The sequence below is a fragment of the Castanea sativa genome, chromosome 7 (assembly GCF_040712315.1).
Source record: "Castanea sativa cultivar Marrone di Chiusa Pesio chromosome 7, ASM4071231v1".
Lineage (NCBI taxonomy): Eukaryota > Viridiplantae > Streptophyta > Magnoliopsida > Fagales > Fagaceae > Castanea > Castanea sativa.
Genome location: NC_134019.1, coordinates 27,231,698 through 27,250,274, shown reverse-complemented (window position 1 = coordinate 27,250,274; position 18,577 = coordinate 27,231,698). Strand labels below are relative to the sequence as shown.

General features: G+C 36.9%; 1 protein-coding gene across 1 annotated transcript; it reads left to right on the top strand.

Annotated features, from left to right (window-relative positions):
- Positions 1 to 200: 200 nt before the first annotated feature.
- LOC142643360 (uncharacterized) lies at positions 201 to 17,164 on the top strand. Its single transcript, XM_075817948.1, has 9 exons — positions 201 to 585; positions 1,010 to 1,090; positions 9,470 to 9,590; positions 9,704 to 9,798; positions 10,161 to 10,232; positions 14,798 to 15,076; positions 15,533 to 15,641; positions 16,029 to 16,215; positions 16,744 to 17,164. The coding sequence occupies exons 1-9, from the start codon at positions 562 to 564 to the stop codon at positions 16,829 to 16,831; spliced, it is 1,056 nt and encodes a 351-aa protein (XP_075674063.1). The 5' UTR covers positions 201 to 561; the 3' UTR covers positions 16,832 to 17,164.
- Positions 17,165 to 18,577: the final 1,413 nt, after the last annotated feature.

Here is an 18,577-nt window from a genome sequence, read left to right as displayed (position 1 = left end):
TAGATGCAAACGAAAGAGTCCTTAAAAAAGTAAAATACTCTAATTTTTAATTGAAAAAATTTGCTTCTTATTGCTAAAGAAGTGTACTAAAGAAGAATTATAACCAAATGCATTTTTTTTTTTTTCGCAAGTTAACCAAATGCAATTTCATTTTATATATATATATATATATATATATATATATGTTAAAAAAATATTGCATTACGTTTTTATTATTTTTAAATTCATTTGCTATGCGTCACTCAAGAGGCAAAAAAAAAAAAAACAAAAACAAAAACAAAAACAAAAAACAATGGGCAGAAATCTCACGCACAATTAATAATCCATTAAAAAAAATGAAAAGAGAAAAACCGAAACGGATCTCCATGAGGAGGAGCACTGCAAATCTGGACACCAACTACAACTGACCTGGATTCTTTATTCACTCAACCCTTATCTCTCTCTTCCTCTCTCAGACCCTTTCGCTTTTTATCCATAAACCCTGATAGTTTTTCCCCAAATCCTCACTACAAAATTGATCTGCAACAAAGGCTAATTTGACACTGTGCACTGGTCAATGCAATGGTGGTCTGCAAATGTCGAAAGGTATTTGCTTCAATTTCTCATATTTCTTTTTCTATGATCGCTTTTTCTTTTTCTTTTTTGGTTTGTTTCTGAGGTTTTGGATTGGACCCAATTCTGAAATCTGAAATTTATCGCGATCTATATCAGCTGCACAAATTGTGATTTTCCCAATTTTCATTTCTATGTCTGAATTTCGTAGCTCAATTCCAATTTTCCATTCGAAGAAATGAAAAGCGAGGAATAATTTTAAGTTTTTCACTCTTGGGTTTACATTGTAAATCACTATCTGAACTCTTTTAATTGCTAGCTAGCTTATGACCAATGTGTTTGTAGCTGGGAGTGGACTCTGGCTCTTGTAAAGCTTGTTTCTTTGTGCATTGATTAAAATTGGTAAAGTAGGGAGTGTTTTGGGTAATAATGTGTGTGGTGGGGTTTGGCTTTTCAGGCTACCAGATTGTATTGTTACGTGCACAAGGTTCCGGTTTGTGGCGAATGCATCTGTTTTCCGGAGCACCAAATATGTGTGGTAAATTTATTATTTCTGTTGCTTTCATAGGTATTATTAACATTTATTGTTATCTTACTTTGGGATGGATTGGCTTCATTGCTCAAAACTCAATCACGTTACTCTGTTTATTCTATTTTGTATTTAAAACTCATTTTAATTGTATTAGCCTTTAGCTGTGGCGCTCTCATTATTCGTATGCAATGCTATCATGTGATTGAATTTTAATTGTATTAAAATTTGTGTGTTGAAGGGATTTTAAGAGATTGAAATAGGGGATTAGACATGATACTAAATTTAGGGAAAAGAGGTCAATAGATGGAGGGAGATCTTATCAAAGTGATGAACAGTTTTTGACCTTCTGATGTGTTGAACTCAATGGGTGAATAGGTGATTCTTCTTTTTGAAATTCTCCGTTATCATTGTAGGCCAAATTCAGCTTGGCATATCCTGATAGAATATTTTTTTGATAGGTAAGAATAGTTTTTATTGAAAAAGGACTACTTCATGCAAAAAATGGCATGAAATAATCAAAAGAATTACAAACAAGAAATTATGTACAAGAAAAAAGGTAGTCTATATACATCGGAATGAAATCACTAGATGTGAGTCCCCAAGCTTGAGACCAATAAAAAAAAGTGCCTACAAAAGAGGCTACAAGCTTATTCCCCAAGCTCTCCAAATCCTTGAATGTACGATGGTCTACCGTCTCCCCACTGCACTGGCACATGCAACACCAATCCAATATAGTATAGCTTCTTCTTTTCAGATTATAATCAGTGAGTATCTTCGGATCTTCCCCTAAGCTGCCGTCGAAACAAAAAAGCATACCCTCTGAGGGCTCTTCACAACCCATTTGGTATGTGATTGCAAACAACAGTTTTCAAAATGATGTGAAAATTGTAGTTTAAAAAGTGTTGTGAAAACATGTGTTTAAAACTTTAAAGCACTTATAATGCAAAACATGTGTTTGGTACCATGTTTCTAATAACGTTCTTTTAAAACTGCAAAAACACAATTATATGTTTGGTATGAGTATGTGTTTTTGATAAAAGGTGGGTATTTTTACTGACAAATGCAGCACCTTGTTAGTTAAAAAAATAAAAAAGAAACTCACAACAGCCCCCTCTCTCTCTCTCTGTTATTTCCCTGTTTTCCTAGACCCACCAATCCCACAAATCCTAACTCAGTAACACCCGAAACTCATCTCTCTCAATCAACACCATCTCCTTCACTTTCTTCTTTCCCAATTTTAACCCAACACCAAAACTCACAAAATCACTCTCACCACCACACCTTTCCTCCTTGTCCTCCACTCTCTTCATAGCCCCACCATCCATACTCATAGTCCCAAGCCTCAACTCTAGTTGTCAAGCCGACCCTTCAACCCAATCGAACCGCTCAACTGTATCAATTTTCAAGTGGTGCACATTAGCAAGCATGGATCGTGAAAGAGATATTTTTGGGTATTTGGTTGTCCAACCACAAGAGAGAGAGAAATTTTCTGATCTAAAAATTTCTGGTTCAACCATAGAAATTTTCTGGTTCAACCGCATGAGAGAGAGAAAGTTGAAAGATTCCAGATCGTGTGAGAGAGAGAGCCGTTTGTGAGAGAGATAAACGTGTGAAAGAGAAAGAATAGAGCCATTTTCTTTGTGTAAGGAGTCATATTTTTGTGGGTCCCACAATTTTCAAGATAATTACAATAATATCACTCAACATTGTTACTCAAAATATGAAAACTAGCCTTGAGATGCTCTCGAAATACTGTGTTTAAATACCTTAAATTGAGAACTGTGACTCAAACACTCTTTATTAAGCCCTCTTACCAAATACAAATTTTTTTGGGCCCACATTTTTCAGCACCTGAACATTGAAAACTGTGGTTTGAACTTGCATACCAAACAGGCCCTAATATACCCAGATAGAATATATTGCAAGGATCTCTCCTCTTTCTCTTTCATCATGTTGTATTGTGTTAGTGATGGTTTTTGTTATCATTGTGTGGATAATTTCTTCATTTTGACATAATTAAGATTTTTCTTGAGGCATAATTTGTGCATACATATGAACTGTATACTTTGGTGTTAATTTGAGTAACAGATACTGATTCCCAGTTATGTTGTATTTTTTTTCATGGTCCTCATATTAGTCTGCCATTTAAACTATAGGGTTTTTATATTCATGTTACAGAAATGTCTTGATGGTGCTCACTTTGCATTTGTTTCTAAAGATTTTGCTTTGGCACTCGTGTCCTAAATCTACCTCATTACGTATTGTTTTCTTTTACTCTACAAAAAATTTTCTACATTTCCAAGACATTATTTCCCTTTTGCAGTGGTTCCTAGTTTACATCAGTCGGATTGATCACTGATATAACTTGTTATGCCATTACCTTTTTTTCCATGTTGGATCAACTTTATCCTAATTCTGAGCTAGAATTTCATGGACTTTCGAATTTTTGTTGTGTAAAAATGACAGTTTTTGATGTGGTGAGAACTAAGATCTAGCATTGATAATGTCTGGAGGCCTGGCTACCTCAGATAGTCACAAAATTTTCTAGTTTATCTCTGTTGTTATGGGTGGTTCCATTTTCTTTTTTGTTGAGTCCAAGACTTTCGAATTCTCCATTGAGGAGGGAGGTACCTATTACATGTTGCGCATTTTTAAGAGAAACTGGAATTCTCTCCAATCAATTTTTATGGCCAAAGAGAGTGCAAAGCATTTGCTTGCTATTGTGGAGGATATCATGTCTAATGTAATTCCTGGAAATTATGCACGAACTTTCAGGGATGGTGATAAAGTATTTCAACTGCAATTGGATTCCAATGCACATGCTAGTTTCTTTATGATCTCAGAACTTGTCCATGGCAAACGGAAAGGCTTCATTGTGGTGCCAGCAGGAAAATTGGGTAGTGGGTGGAGAGGGTTTGGATTTCATCTTCGGAAGGCTATTGCTCCTGAAACACTAGCCGGCAAACCGCCGTCACAATCTGATTTGAAACCGCCAGTGGAGAAGTTCTGACAACAAAATTCCAAATCCTTTCTGATGGCAATGATGGAGGGTGATCGGAGAGATGGAGGTGGTAGTAAGAAAGTAAAGCAATTAATGCCAAATATTCAAAATTCAAACAAAGCAATTTTGAACAATTAGAACCATGATTCATGCGATATGGATGCTGGGAAGGAAAGAGTGCTGCCTGAGGCTAGAATTACGTTTGAGATTAATGAATACGTTAGCAGTGGCATTGATTTATCTTTGGATGTTTGCATGAGATTGGACCGTGGACCAAATGGTAGGTGGGAAGTTAAGTGGTCCAAAGTACAGGAAGTGGGCCAAAATGTTAAGCCCACAGAAGGTTTTTTTAAGCCTACAGCCCCATTCAACCAAGGCAACCCTGTCAAGGCCAAACCAGTCCACACTTTTAAACCCAAGCCCATCTCTATCTGGCGGCCCAAAACAAAACAACTCACTTCCTCTTCTTTTCTAGCACGCGAAACCCAAATATTAGTGATATCTTTGTCATCAGTCATGGCGAGTTCTGTGAGAGGTAATAAGAGCTCTGATGTAGTGATTGCTGAGCCAATGCTTCCTCAAGTTGTTCTCGGTAGCTCTCTGACACTAGCCCACTCGACAAAGGTCTCCGATGAAGCTGATACTGAGATTCTCAGCTCCGATGAGGCCGATAGACTAGGTATGGGTCGGCAAACACCTCCGATGGTGAAGAGAATTTGCAATGAGACATCCAGTTGATTCTTCAGGAGCATTCCGACAATGTTATCAAGAAATGGGGGAATTCAGAGCAGTGGGTGCTTGAATTGCGAGATGGAAGGACGGTGGCAGTTTCGATTCAAATCTCTCTGCCGTTGGGTGAAGCCATAGAGGTTTCGGAAGACCAAAATAAATTGGCCTTGGTTCCATTGAAATCTTCAGACTCCTTGGAAGTGTCATTAGCTCAGTATGACGGGGATGAAGTACTTGTGGAGGATTGGGTTTTGGACACCTATTCGGAGGATGCTGAGCTGCCTATAGCTGTTGAACCACTTACTTTCTCACTACCCTTGGCCATGAAAGAACAGGAAGTTGTGGGTGTGGAGAATTCAGTGGGTGTGGATTGTTCAATGAGGCAAGAACCTTACTCAGAGTGGTTCCAAAGTAGATTCAATGGCTTTGATAGCTTCTTGGGCACATCCCTAGAAGGTTTGGAAAATCAAGCAACTAAATTTTTATTGGCTGTTGAAGTTGAATTACAACGGAGGGCTGCTTTGGATAGGAAAGCACGTGATTTAAAGAGTGATTTAAAGAGTCCGGGGGTGAAAGGGTTAAGAGAGTTGAACGGTATATTCAATTCTATTAATTATGGTTCTACCTCTGCTCGACGTAGTGGTAATAATAGGGATCGGGCTCTCTTTGTTCCTCAATGAACTTAAAATTAAAATTGCTTTCTTGGAATGTTAGAGGGTTGAATGGGGCAGAAAAGAGGCTTCAGATTTGCAATTTGCTACGGTCTTGGAGGGCTGATATTGTGTGCTTGCAGGAGACCAAACTCGAATGGATTACTAGCGGAATTGTTCGTAGTATATGGAGCTGTCCTTATGTAGATTGGTTGTAATTGGGCTCTGAAGGTGCTTTTGGAGGTATTTTATTGATGTGGGATAGAAGGGTTGTGGAGAAGGTAGAGGAGGCGGTGGGGCATTTTTCAGTTTCATGCAAATTCAAAAATGTTGGTAACCAATTTGAGTGGGCTTTTACAGGTGTATATGAACCAAATTTGAACAAAAAGTGTAGGAATATGTGGGAGGAACTAACCGGGCTGATTAGTTGGTGGGATTTGCCTTGGTGTCTAGGTGGTAACTTTAATATAATCTGTTTCCCATCAGAGAGGCTAGGGGCTGCAATTTATACTCGGGCTATGTGTAGATTTTCTAACTTTATCTCTCTTAATGGGCTGATGGATATACCTTTGGAAGGGGGCCTTTACACTTGGTCCAACACATCCTCTGCATCTAGAATTGATTGGTTTCTTGTCTCTCCGCTCTTGGCAGATCATTTCACACAGCTTTTCCCAAAAAAGGATGTCTAAAGTACTTTCAGACCACTTCCCAATTCTGATGGAGGGCAGGAGTCAGAGGAGAGGTAGAATTCCTTCTTGTTTTGAAAATATGTGGTTGAGGGCGGGAAATTTTGTTGACAAAGTGAAGGCTTGGTGGGCATCCTATTTGTTCCAAGGAACCCCTAGTTTTATCTTAGCTAAGAAGTTGACAGCTTTGAAGTTGGATCTAAAAAAATGGAATGAAACGGAGTTTGGCAATGTCACATATAAGAAACAGCAGTTTTGGAGCAAGTTGATTGATTTGGATACTAAAAAGGAGACTCACCCATTAACAGCTGAGGAAAAGTTAGAAAAAGCTAATCTCCGTATGCATATTGAAAAGTTGACTCTTTTAGAAGAGATTAGTTGGAGGCAAAAGTCTAGGGTGCTGCACTTGAAGGAGGGAGACGCCAATACCAAATTCTTTCATAGAATGGCTAATTCTAACCGAAGAAATAACAGTATTGAAAGCCTTATGGTTAATGGCAGCTTGTCCTCAGATTAGGGTGAGATTGCAGATTGCTTTACTCAATTTTTCAAGAAGTTATATTCTGAGCAGCAAGTTGATCGACCATTTCCAGATGTATTAGTTTTTCCAATGATATCCAGTGACAAGGCGCTTTGGCTAGAGAGACCTTTTGAGGAGGGAGAAATATTTGATGTTAATACATAATTTTAATGGTGATAAAGCTCTTGGACTAGATGGTTTCCCAATGGCTTTTTCCAAGCTTGCTGGTGGGTTCTCAAACATGATCTAATGGCTATATTCATCATTTTTTTTGCTAAAGGTCAGTTTGAGAAAAGTTTAAATGCAACATTCATTACTCTCATCCCTAAAAAAAATGCAACAAGTGAAGTTAAGGATTTCCGTCCCATTAGTCTTATTTTGGGGGGGGGGGGGGGGGGGGGGTTTATAAAATTATTGCCAAAGTCTTGTCCAACCGTCTTTGCACGGTTATGGAAGATATAATTTCATCATCATAGAATGCTTTTGTGAAGAACCAACAAATCCTTGACCCTATACTTGTTGCTAGTGAATGCCTTGATGGTAAATTGAAGGTTGGTTTGCTGAGTTTACTTTGCAAACTAGATGTTGAGAAGGCTTTTGATCATGTAAACTGGGTTCTCTCTTGAAGCTGCTAGAACGGAGTGGGTTCTCTGCTAAGTGGAGGCAGTGGATTTTCTTTTGCCTATCTACGATTCATTTCTCTATTCTGATTAATGGCTCTCCTTATGGATTTTTTGAGAGTGCTAGAGGGTTGAGACAAGGTGATCCATTGTCTCCTTTATTATTTGCTTTGGTTATGGATGCCCTTGGAAGAATGTTGAATAAAGCTATCCATGAGGGACGTATGTCGGGCTTTAGGGTGGGTGACTTAGAGGGAAGATCCTTGGCGGTGTCTCATCTCCTCTTTGCAGATGACACCCTAATTTTTTGTGATGCTGATCTAGATCAGATTTTGTTTCTACGTATGATTCTTATTGGGTTTGAGGCGGTGTCTGGTTTAAAGAGAAATTTGGGCAAGTCAGAATTGGTCCCTGTTGGAATGGTGCATAACATTGAATTATTGTTGACTGTACTTGCTGCAAGGAAGGTACTTTTCCAATGAAGTACTTGGGTCTTCCTTTGGGTGCTAAATTCAAGGATAAGACTATATGGAACCCAATTCTAGAAAAGATGAAAAAGGGATTAGCGGGGTGGAAACGTTTGTACTTATCCAAGGGAGGTAGAGTCACTTTAATTAAAAGCACTCTATCTAATTTACCCACTTATCTTCTATCTCTTTTTCCTATGCCTGCTACTGTGGCTAACCGGATTGAGAAACTTCAGCGGAATTTTTTATGGGGTGGCATTGGTGATGAACCTAAATTTCATCTAGTTAAATGGGCTACTAATTGTTCCCCCATTTCTTCGGGTAGCTTAGGGATAAGGAATGTAAGACTTTTTAATGAAGCTTTGCTTGGGAAGTGGCTATGGAGATTTGGGATTGAGAAGGATGCCCTTTGGAGGCAAGTAATAGAGGTGAAATATGGATGTGTATGGGGGGCTGGTGTACCAGATCTGTTAATGGTCCATATGGTGTTGGTTTATGGAAAAATATTAGTCGGAGATGGCCTTCTTTTTCACGCCATATTCTATATGATATTGGTGACGGGTCTAGGGTAAAGTTTTGGCAAGACCATTGGTGTGGTGAGACATCCCTTGCAGTCAGTTATCCTGAGTTATTTAGATTTTGCAGGGATAAGGAGGCTAGTGTGGTTGCACTTATGAAGTACACCAATGGCGTCCTTGTTTGGGATATCAATTTTTTTAGGGGTGTGCATTTTAGGGAATTAGAGGCTATGTCAGGCTTCTTGGATACCATATATGGTTCTTCAATAAGGGGGTTTGGTGAGGATAAAATGTGTTGTAAGCCTAGTAGAGATAAGGGGTTTAAGGTTAATGATTAGTATTATAGAATTTTAGTGGGCTCTATTGACTTTTGTTTTCCTTGGAAAAGCATTTGGAAACATAAGATTCCTTCTCGAGTAGCTTTCTTTGTTTGGATTGCTGCTTTAGGGAAATGCTTGACAATCGACAATCTACGAAAAAGGAAGGTTTGGATATTGGATTGGTGTTACATGTGCAAGTGTAATGGTGAATCAGTTGACCATCTCTTCCTTTATTGTCTGGTTGCTATAAATCTATGGGCTATGGTTTTTGGTTTATTTGGAGTAAGATAGGTTATACTGCAATCCGTTTTGGGGCGCTTAGAGTGTTGGCAAGACAGGTTTAGTCGTCATCGAAATGGTTTTATTTGGTTAATTGTACCCCATTGCTTAATGTGGTGTCTTTGAAGGGAGAGAAATAATAGGTGTTTTGAGGATATTGAGAGATTCATACCAAACCTCAAGTCATTTTTCTTTAACACTTTATTGGATTGGTTGGTTGCTATGCAAAACCAATCATTCCCCTCTCATTTTGATTTCCTTGATTCTTGTAATTTTTGTCTTTGAGTTGCTGACCCCTTGTACACTCCCTGTGTACTGGGGTGATCCTTTTTTGATATCAATAAAACTTATAAAATATTCAATTTGATCATTTTTATTTTTGTGAATATTCAATTTGATCATTTTTATTTTTGTGGCTATTTTTTTTAGAGATCAGTTAAAAAATAATTATAAAAAAGAGAGATCAGTATAAAATATGTTTGCACAATATGGATAAGTATGTGCATTTGTATATTTTTATTATGAAAAGATCTCGTTGATGATGTTGTAAGGTTGTTCGGGGCCTAAGCTGTATTTATCTTCTTGTCTTTTCTAGGTCCGTACTTATTCAGAATGGGTAATAGATGCAGAATATGATTGGCCAAATAAATGCTCCCAGTGTCAAGTAGCGCTTGAAGAGGGGACGGGTCCTCAAACTACGCGATTGGGTTGCTTGCGTATGTGATTTTGCAGAAATAGTTACTGCCTCTGACATGCAAATTATTTCTATGAAAGAAAGCCTGTTGAACTCTTAGTGCATAACGTAATGTACATTGTTTTTTTGCTTCAGATGTTTTACACACAAATTGCTTGGTTTCACATATCAAAAGTTTCCCTTCACATACAGCACCAGCTGGATATGTGTGTCCTGCATGTTCCACTTCGGTAAGATATTTATGGAAGTAATTGATAGATTTAGAATGTTAATTAAATCAATTTCCATATTTCATATAATTTTTTTTAATTTAAAATTCATGTCTTAAAGTATAGGATCATGAAAACCTAAAATGATTGAAGTTTGTTACTGTGGTTAACAAATTTTATCAAATTGTCTTGTGATGAATTGTCAGTCATGACTAGAATTGGTCTATACTCAGTAACTAGTAAACATTGCCATCTGGTTGTGGTGTTTTACTCGATGTATTTAGCTTTGAACAACTTTCTTTGATTATGGAGCTATTTTGAACTTTGTTAATGCGATGGTTATTGTTTGGCATGGTTCATCTTCACATGCCCTTTTCTTGCAGATTTGGCCTCCTAAGAGTGTTCATGATTCAGGATCACGTCTTCATTCATTGCTGAAGGAAGCTATCATGCAGGTAAGGTCTACGCTTGACTCTTTCATACACGAAGAGAATTACTCAAGCGACAGTCTCGTAAACTCTTACTAATTTACACAGTAATTCTTGTTCCATTGAGTTGCTAAACTTCCTTGGCATGTATGATCCTGATGTGCTCATTGATTCATAGTGTGATAGATTGTTGTTGGTCTTGTCTTCTGTAGTTCAGGTCACATTCTGTTTTGCTTTTCACCCTGGCTTGATATAGCTTGTTATCTTTGATTTGACGGTGGGTTGTGACAAATGAGCACTAGGAGTGGTTTTTCAATTGATTAGCTACATCGAGGAAAATTTTTACAATGGACAATTTGATAAGTTGTGGTATAATAATGACAAATTGGTGTTCCATGTGTATGTTAAATGGGGTGGGGGGGGGGGATGGGGGGGTAGTGCATCATTTATTTCTACATTGTTTGGGTTAGGTGAGGTATGTTATGAACGGTGGTCAAGCTAATGTGGACTCCTGTGTTTTGCTTGTTTGGGTTAGGTGAAATTTGGAAGGTTGTTCCTTTATGTTTAATTTAAAAAATTATTATTTTAAATTAAAATTAAAATTAAAATTAAAATTTTTATTTAAGATGATGTGGAATTGATTTGAGAGGATCTAGAGGGGGATGCCTTTCACCTGCAAATTGAGGGATTTTGGAGGGAAAGGATACCTTGTTTAATTTTTATTTTATTTTTTCTGTACTTACAAAAATAACAAAAAATATTCTCTGCACTTTCCCTTTTCTCCCTAACATTTTATCAAAATTTCAACAATCTCTAAACAAAACTCTTATTACTTGTTTCACATTATTGTCAATTTGTATAATACTCACCCTTTGTCCCTCTCCTCTCCTTTCCACCCTACAACCAAATAAGGGGATGGATACCTACACCCTATGAAGCACAGGTGCATTTTTGGATTCGGGTGCAGGTGCGGGACTCGACAATTTTTGAAAAAGTAGGGTGCGAGTGTGGTGGGGTGCGGCAATTAAAAAATTATTAAAAATATTTTTATTTATATTTTCTATATATTTATACTATTAAAATATTCTTAAAAAAACATTATAGATTCACAAAACAAAGAAAGAAGAAGGCAAGAAACACAAAACAAAACAAAAAATGTCCTACACTCTCACCTAATCATGCCACGTATCAACAATATCAGATCATGCACTGAGAATCTCCCACGTGTACCCATCTCAACCACAATGTGTCACATCAAGGTAAAATGACCAAAACAGCCACATGACTTTGGGTGCAACTAGGGGGTCCAATAGAATACAAAGCAAAGGGCATTTTGGGCTAATCAAAGTCTTTTTATATTGCAAGTGCAACTCAGTTTGTCACAGGCCAACAGAGTATGGCATTTTGTGGGTTCCTGTGGTGTTGAATTGTTGATGAATATGGCTATCTCTCTGAATTCAGTCGTAGGTTTCAACTCAACGGTAAGACTTAGGTTTTAGTTTTTGGATAGCTAAGGCTTAGGTTTCAGTTTTTTGCTAGTGCAATGCATGATTCAAGGCCGATTTTGGCTGTTTCGGTCAGTTTCAGCAAATTTCGGCCGCTGGCCAATACCATCCGATTCGGCCGATATGACCTAATTCGGCGCGAATCCGTTAAAAAAAAAAAAAAAAAAAAAAAAAACCTCAGACGCGGCGTCGCTCGCAGGTGCGGCGCCCATTTTGCCGTGTCCGTGCATCATAGCCTACACCTCTCTCTCCCCCTTTTATTTTTTAAGACATTCAAATAAAGGAAGTTAACCTTGTCTCCCCTTTCTTCTCCTCGTTGTCCCTCTCTTATCATATACTCTCCTCTCCCTCCAAATACTTTGTACTATGGTTGCACACTTTTTTATGCTTTTTATTGAAATTCATTACTGAGAAAAAAATTTCTATTCTCTGCCTTGCCTTTTCTTTCGTTTTTTTTTTCTTTTCTATTTGTAGACAATGTGACCCTGGGATTATATGAATGCCTTTGTCTTTGGTAGAGTGGCTTCTTGGCTAACTTACTGATTTAGACCCAAATTTAAGAGAGCTGGCATCTAATGTTGGTGTGCTTAAGAGCAGTGAGCTAATAGGTTGCCTTTTAGGCATAGTTTTTGGCAATGCTCGTTTGGATAGGGTCTTGCAGATACATCGTAAGCTAAACCTGTGCTGATGAATAACAATGTACTCAAGAGTATAGGAGATCCAAATTTAAGGAATTTCCATCTATGCCTGATGGTAAAGAACATACCGAGGTGCTAAGAAGTTAACTCCAATCCTTAATGGCACTCACTTAACTCACCAAATCAGTCCATGAGTTTTAGTTTGAACTCTTACTGCAAAAGGGGCTTCTTCTTAGTTCTTACCGACTTTTTCCCCTTTTCCTTCATCTTTCTCTTCTTTAATAAAAGTTGAGTTATTTTCATGTACAAGGAGATGATTTTATGGATCCCTTGTTGCTTCATTTACTATGGACTTGTCTCTGTGATACTATCTCTTCTGTACTTTCTAAGTTTACTGGGTATCTTCAAGGAATTCTTCCAATCCTCCCCTTGGTAAGATTGTTTATGCTAGACCTGAACGTGGGTTTGCTGCCCTTCCTGGCCCAACAATCCTGCCCACTAATGGTCATGCTTGGACAGAATTGAAAATTTAGGCTTTGATTACATTTCTTCAACCTAATGTTAAGTTCTGTGTTGCTGAGTATTGGAAACAAGCTATAGCACTTACTCCTAGAAATTATATTGAAGCACAGAATTGGTTGAAGATCACAAGGCATTTCGAATAGGAGCACTCTATTTATTTATTATTTTAATTAAGTATTATTTAGAATAAAATAGATTTGTTATAAAATTTTTATAATAAAAAAAATTGTTTTGTTTGCTGTCCCTGTCAGTCCAAAAAGAAGGTTCCCTGGAAAGAACCAATCAAAGAATTTGATTATGCCATCTTAAGGTGCTGCTATGAAAGTATCTTATCAATGTCCACGAATGATAAATCATAGATCAAATTGCTGAATCGAAAAAATTGGATGCTATCATATAGCTTTGTATCAGAAAAGTTCATGAGTTGGAGATAAGCGGACTCGAACCGCTGATTTCTGCCATAGGGTAAACTGCAGCCTCTTAGGCCCCTGATTGATTCTACCAATGGAGGCCAATGATAGACAGTAACTCCCCCCTGAATACAGCTTACAGCTTTCATCGTACTGTGCTCTCTTCTCAAAATCTCAAAAAAGGGTGCTGAAGTGCTGAGTTACAGTTCTATATTTGCTTCCCCTCTCTCTCTACCCAATGGCAGCTTCTTTGAATTAGAAAAATGTTGAACCTAAACCTCTTGTACTTTTTCTAATGTTTGACCCAAATTTGTCATCCCTCTTATCCCCCACCTCCCCCAGCGAAAAAGAAAAAGAAAATCCACAACAAAAATGATAATTACTTTTGCTGTTATTTTTGGGATCTAGATCTACTCAGGCTCTAAAATATTTAGGCCCAACATTCAGGCTGAGCCAGTCTCAGGCCTGCTCATTGACCCTTAATTCGAGCTGAGCCTGGTCTGAAGCTGGCCCTAACTCCCCAATGATCCGGTGTACTCTATGCTAGCATTTCTGGGCTTTGTTCACCGAAAGTCTTATCCTCTATCATATAATAAGAGTTGACATTAGTTTCTGGGAACAATTGATGGCTCCAATTCATTAAGGTGGAAAATTTTCTTCTATTGATGAATCTTTGAGGTCTTTTCTGCAGACCCTGCTGTAAATGTTGAAATCTAGGAAAGAAAAATGAGATGTCTGCTGTGGATGTTGAAATCTGAAAAAAAAAAAAAAAAAAAAAAAAAAAAAAAAAACCAACAACAACAACAACAACAACAAAAGAGGTGTACAACTTGTTTGTGTATAGAAGTGGTATTTTATTATTTCTTTCATCCTTGGGATTGTGTTTAAGATGCATCAATGAGTTCTAGTTCAAATGACACTTCCTTCTCCGATAAGAATGGGTAAGGAGAGGGTGAGGTTGTGGGTTCAAAACTCATTGAGTGCGTGTGAAACTTACCAATAAAGCAAAAGATTGTGTTTCAGATCCATTTAATCTTGAATTGTCTAAAAATATGGTATTTTTTGTGAATTAATATTCTGACATGGGCACTAATATGATACAAAATGTCATTTAAAAAATGAGGTGTTCCAGTGTAAATGAGAGCAAAGAATTAACACAAACTTGCTACTTAGAGAGGTATATGCGTAATCACATTCCATTTGACACTCTAATCTGGAACTCCTATATGTGGCTAGGTGAAATGTTAGATATATCAGTCATTTACAGTCATTTATTTGATAGGTGCAATTTCTGTCTTGTTAAGGAGCAGGATTTTCCCTAAATATCTACAGCTAGCAATTCATTACCCGGCCCTTTATGTGACAGGAAGGGTGCAGTGCAAGTATCTCTTAAAAGAATAGTCTGATATCTGTATTTTTAGCAATTATCACCCTCTACATCAGTGCTGGAATCATTTATCTGGTTAATCTCCTTTTTAAATATTGTCACGTCTTGGTAATTTTTATCTTTTGTGCAGACTGGTATGGAGAAGAATTTGTTTGGAAGTCATCCCGTGTCATTGGCAGCAACTGAATTCCGTGGTCCTCCTCCTGCATTTGCATCAGATCCTCTAATTGCAGTACCATCTCTTGGAGGCATGGACAACAATGCAAGTTCACCCTTAGTAGCACAAGATGAAATAAATGTTATTTCAGGATACTCAGCTGCTGCTGGAGCAGGATCTTCCAAAGTTCCAGATATTCTGGAGGTAGATGGTCCTAGTACAGCTGGGAATTTTATGAAAGGCTCAAGCCCGGTAGGTGTAAAATGATTTTATGGTAAACTTTTGCCTCTGAAATAGTGATTCAAGGCTCTGTTTTGTTCAATTTTTAGCTTTTCAAAATGCAACGTTTTTAGAATTTTACATTTTTGCCATGGAGTAGTAGTAAAGCAAAAATGCTGATAACTCTGGCATATATGACAGGAAACTGTCTTAAACATCATATGTAAAATGTTCAAGATAGGCTAATACAAATGATGCCTTAGCTAAAAGCTGAGAAATACCTTATAGATCCTAACCAATGGCAGACTTTGTGAATGTGTTCTGTGTTTCCATTTGCAATTTCACATGGGTTTGCATGTGTTGAATGTCTGTATGATGTATATTTTAATTTCTGTACAATAATTCAAATGAAAGGCTCATTCATCTAAAAAATGGAAAAAAAAAAAAAAAAAAAAATTCTCATGTAGTTTTGGTTTGATTGCACTCCAGCCTGGTGCTACAACACGAAAGGGTGCCTTCCATGTTGAGCGGCAAAACTCAGAAATTTCATATTATGCAGATGATGAAGATGGGAATCGTAAAAAGTATAGTAAAAGGGGTAAGTAGATAATTTTCTTATATACTCCCCCCCTCCCATTTTATTTGTCCAGAATTTCCATCTTTGGCTGTCCCAAAATATTTTTTCAATTTTAGAAGTCATATGTCATTACTTTATTGACATCCCCAACATACCCCTTCCCTTTATTTTATTCAGGTTTAAATTCTTGGAAGTTTATGAGGATAATTTTGTGAAGTTATATATTTTTCTTTGGGAGATAATAAAGTTAGATATTTTATATTGGGCAAACAAAAAGGGATTGAGTAATTGAAGTTGCTACTTTCTTCGTCATGACATTTTTCGCAGAAAATGTTGCAAATTAAGCCATCCACCTCTGGGACTGATCAGAATTGCTTCATCATCTTCCTGTGGGTTTCTTGTTTGTAGGTCCATTCCGGCATAAGTTTCTTAGAGCTTTGCTTCCTTTCTGGTCTACTGCATTACCAACCTTACCAGTGACAGCACCTCCGCGAAAAGATGCATCAAATAACAATGATGTCCCTGAAGGTCGTGTGCGGCATCAAAGATCATCAAGGATGGATCCGAGAAAAATCCTGCTCGTTATTGCAATCATGTAATTTTTTTTTGAACAATTTTTTTTTTTTAGGATAAACAAAATGCATTTGGCAATTCAGCTTCAAGAAATTAATGTTTTGTGACTATACTTTAGTGGCTGAGTTCTTAGGAGCTTGGAATATGCTTAGGGCTAGTAGTGAAGCCTGGGCATACTGCTGACCAGCATACATTTGGCAACATACCGTTTGTGCCAAACATATAGTAGTCCAAATTACCTTGTAGGATAAGTTTCTAGAAGTCAAATTATTGCATGATCCTCCGACATTCCATTTTCTTGGAGCACTAATTCCACTTTTTCTCACATGGATTAATGGTGAAGTGCGGATTTTGACTCTATCTGTTAATAGAGCAACTTAAGGAATGATGTTGTTTCTCAATCCTATTCATGAACTGAATTTGAAAGTAATCATAATTATTATCATCATGACAACTTGGGTCTAATTACTAATAAACTTATGCAAGAATTGAAATATGAGACATAAAAGCATTCACTTTTCACTAATGCATATTGTATGATCTCATGCAGGGCATGCATGGCAACTATGGGTATTTTGTATTACAGACTAGTGCAAGGGGGTCTTGGTGTGGAGCTGCCTGAGGATGAACAGCAGTGATCATCCGTGAGGTTCTGATGCAGATGGGGGGTGATTCTGCTTTAATGGAGACCTGCTGGTTACTGGTGCTTCTGCTGCTGTGTTTTTGTTCTGGTCCTCTATCTGGACATGGTGCTGGTTTTCAGTGAAAAATTGTCGGGAATTTTTCATTTGAGTGTTGATGACAGTAACATGTTACATATATTTGCTTGGCCTTTTTAACCTTTACTCTTGCTTATCTATGTTATGAATTTAGATGGAAGTGAAAAGGAAAATATTTTGTTCAAACTGCATTATTTTTGTAACTATCTATTTTAGTCAATAAACGTGCAAGACTAAGGATTCCTTGACCAATCGACTTAATAGTCCCTAATTCTTTGTCTCGGAAGCACATGGTGATGTAATTAGTAATTACTTGAAGAGATCAAGGTATGACCCAGTTGGAGTATATTGTATGCCGAGCTGAGTCCGAGGCCTGTACAAGTGGGCAGTATATTGTATGCCGAGCTGAGTCCGAGGCCTGTACAAGTGGGCAATCTAATAACCCCTTTCTTCAGTTTTAGATTTAGAAAATCAACCCCTTTGATAATCTTTTTTAAACATTTATTATTATTGTTATTATTATTATTATTTATTTTATATATATATTTTACTCCTTTCGTAACTGTATCTTTTTTCTGGATGATTTTTATGTTATATTCGTAGGGAGATTATTCAGTATGGCTAGGAAGCCATATCATTAACCAATCGGACAGCAGATTGGAGAGGGTACTATTTTTGATAATTCGAGAGCTACAACGGGTGAGGGGATTTGAACCCTAAGGTGGCGTTTCGTACGGGTAATGTTTTAGGATTCTCAGAAATGTTTAAATATTTTCATGTTTGGTTGCAAATTACGCTAGGGAATCAGATGCCAGGGGAATCCTTAAACCCCTCTCAGTAGGAATGTGAATTCTTTTTAAAACAGGTGGGAATCTGGATTCCCAAGCTTAAAAGAAATTATATTTTTTATAAATTGACAATTTTAACCCTTTTTCTTTATCATTTAAGCAATTAAGATAAATTATAAAACAAATTATCAATATCTTCTCTCTTGTCTTTATCTTTTCCCGTCAAAACAACATAAACAGGATAAATAACTCTACTAATAGTTATTTTTGTATTATTCTTGTCATTTTGAAATGTTAGATCACAGTGTTAATGGATGTGTTGCTAATTAATAGTTTATATAATGTTTTTTTATCTATCTACTTAGAGTAAGATATTTTTTTAAAGGACTAATTAATAGTTTATATATATATATATATATATATATATATATATATATATATATATATATATATATATATATATATATATATTTTTTTTTTTTTTTTTTTTTAAAGGAAGATTTAAAAAAAAAAAAAAAAAAAAAAAAAGCTTGGTACTTCACATTAAAATCAATGGGAACAACAAATAATTCATTTAAGATTTCTGAAAATACACCAAATATTATCATCTCACATTCTTGAGAATCTCTCAATGAAACCAAACATAAGAATAGCTACAGGAATCACATTCCTAGGAATCTAGATGCTAGGAGTAATGTGGATTCCCCATACCAAACGTCACATAACTGTCTCCATTGGAAATATCAAAAAGGTATCAGTTGAGTTACAAAACTTTTTATTAGTTTGTTATGGCTCCTTAATGTATCATTAAAAGTAGTGAAGTAATTGAAAGTAGTGAAGTAGTGGACTAGACATTAAAGAATAGATCGGATCAGAA

Bases quoted from the DNA above. Each gene is read 5' to 3' on its own strand.
- LOC142643360 (XM_075817948.1), top strand. From the start codon at position 562: ATGGTGGTCTGCAAATGTCGAAAG. The intron at 10,233-14,797 runs GTAAGGTCTACG...TCTTTTGTGCAG, and splicing joins TGAAGGAAGCTATCATGCAG to ACTGGTATGGAGAAGAATTT. The intron at 16,216-16,743 runs GTAATTTTTTTT...GATCTCATGCAG, and splicing joins CTGCTCGTTATTGCAATCAT to GGCATGCATGGCAACTATGG.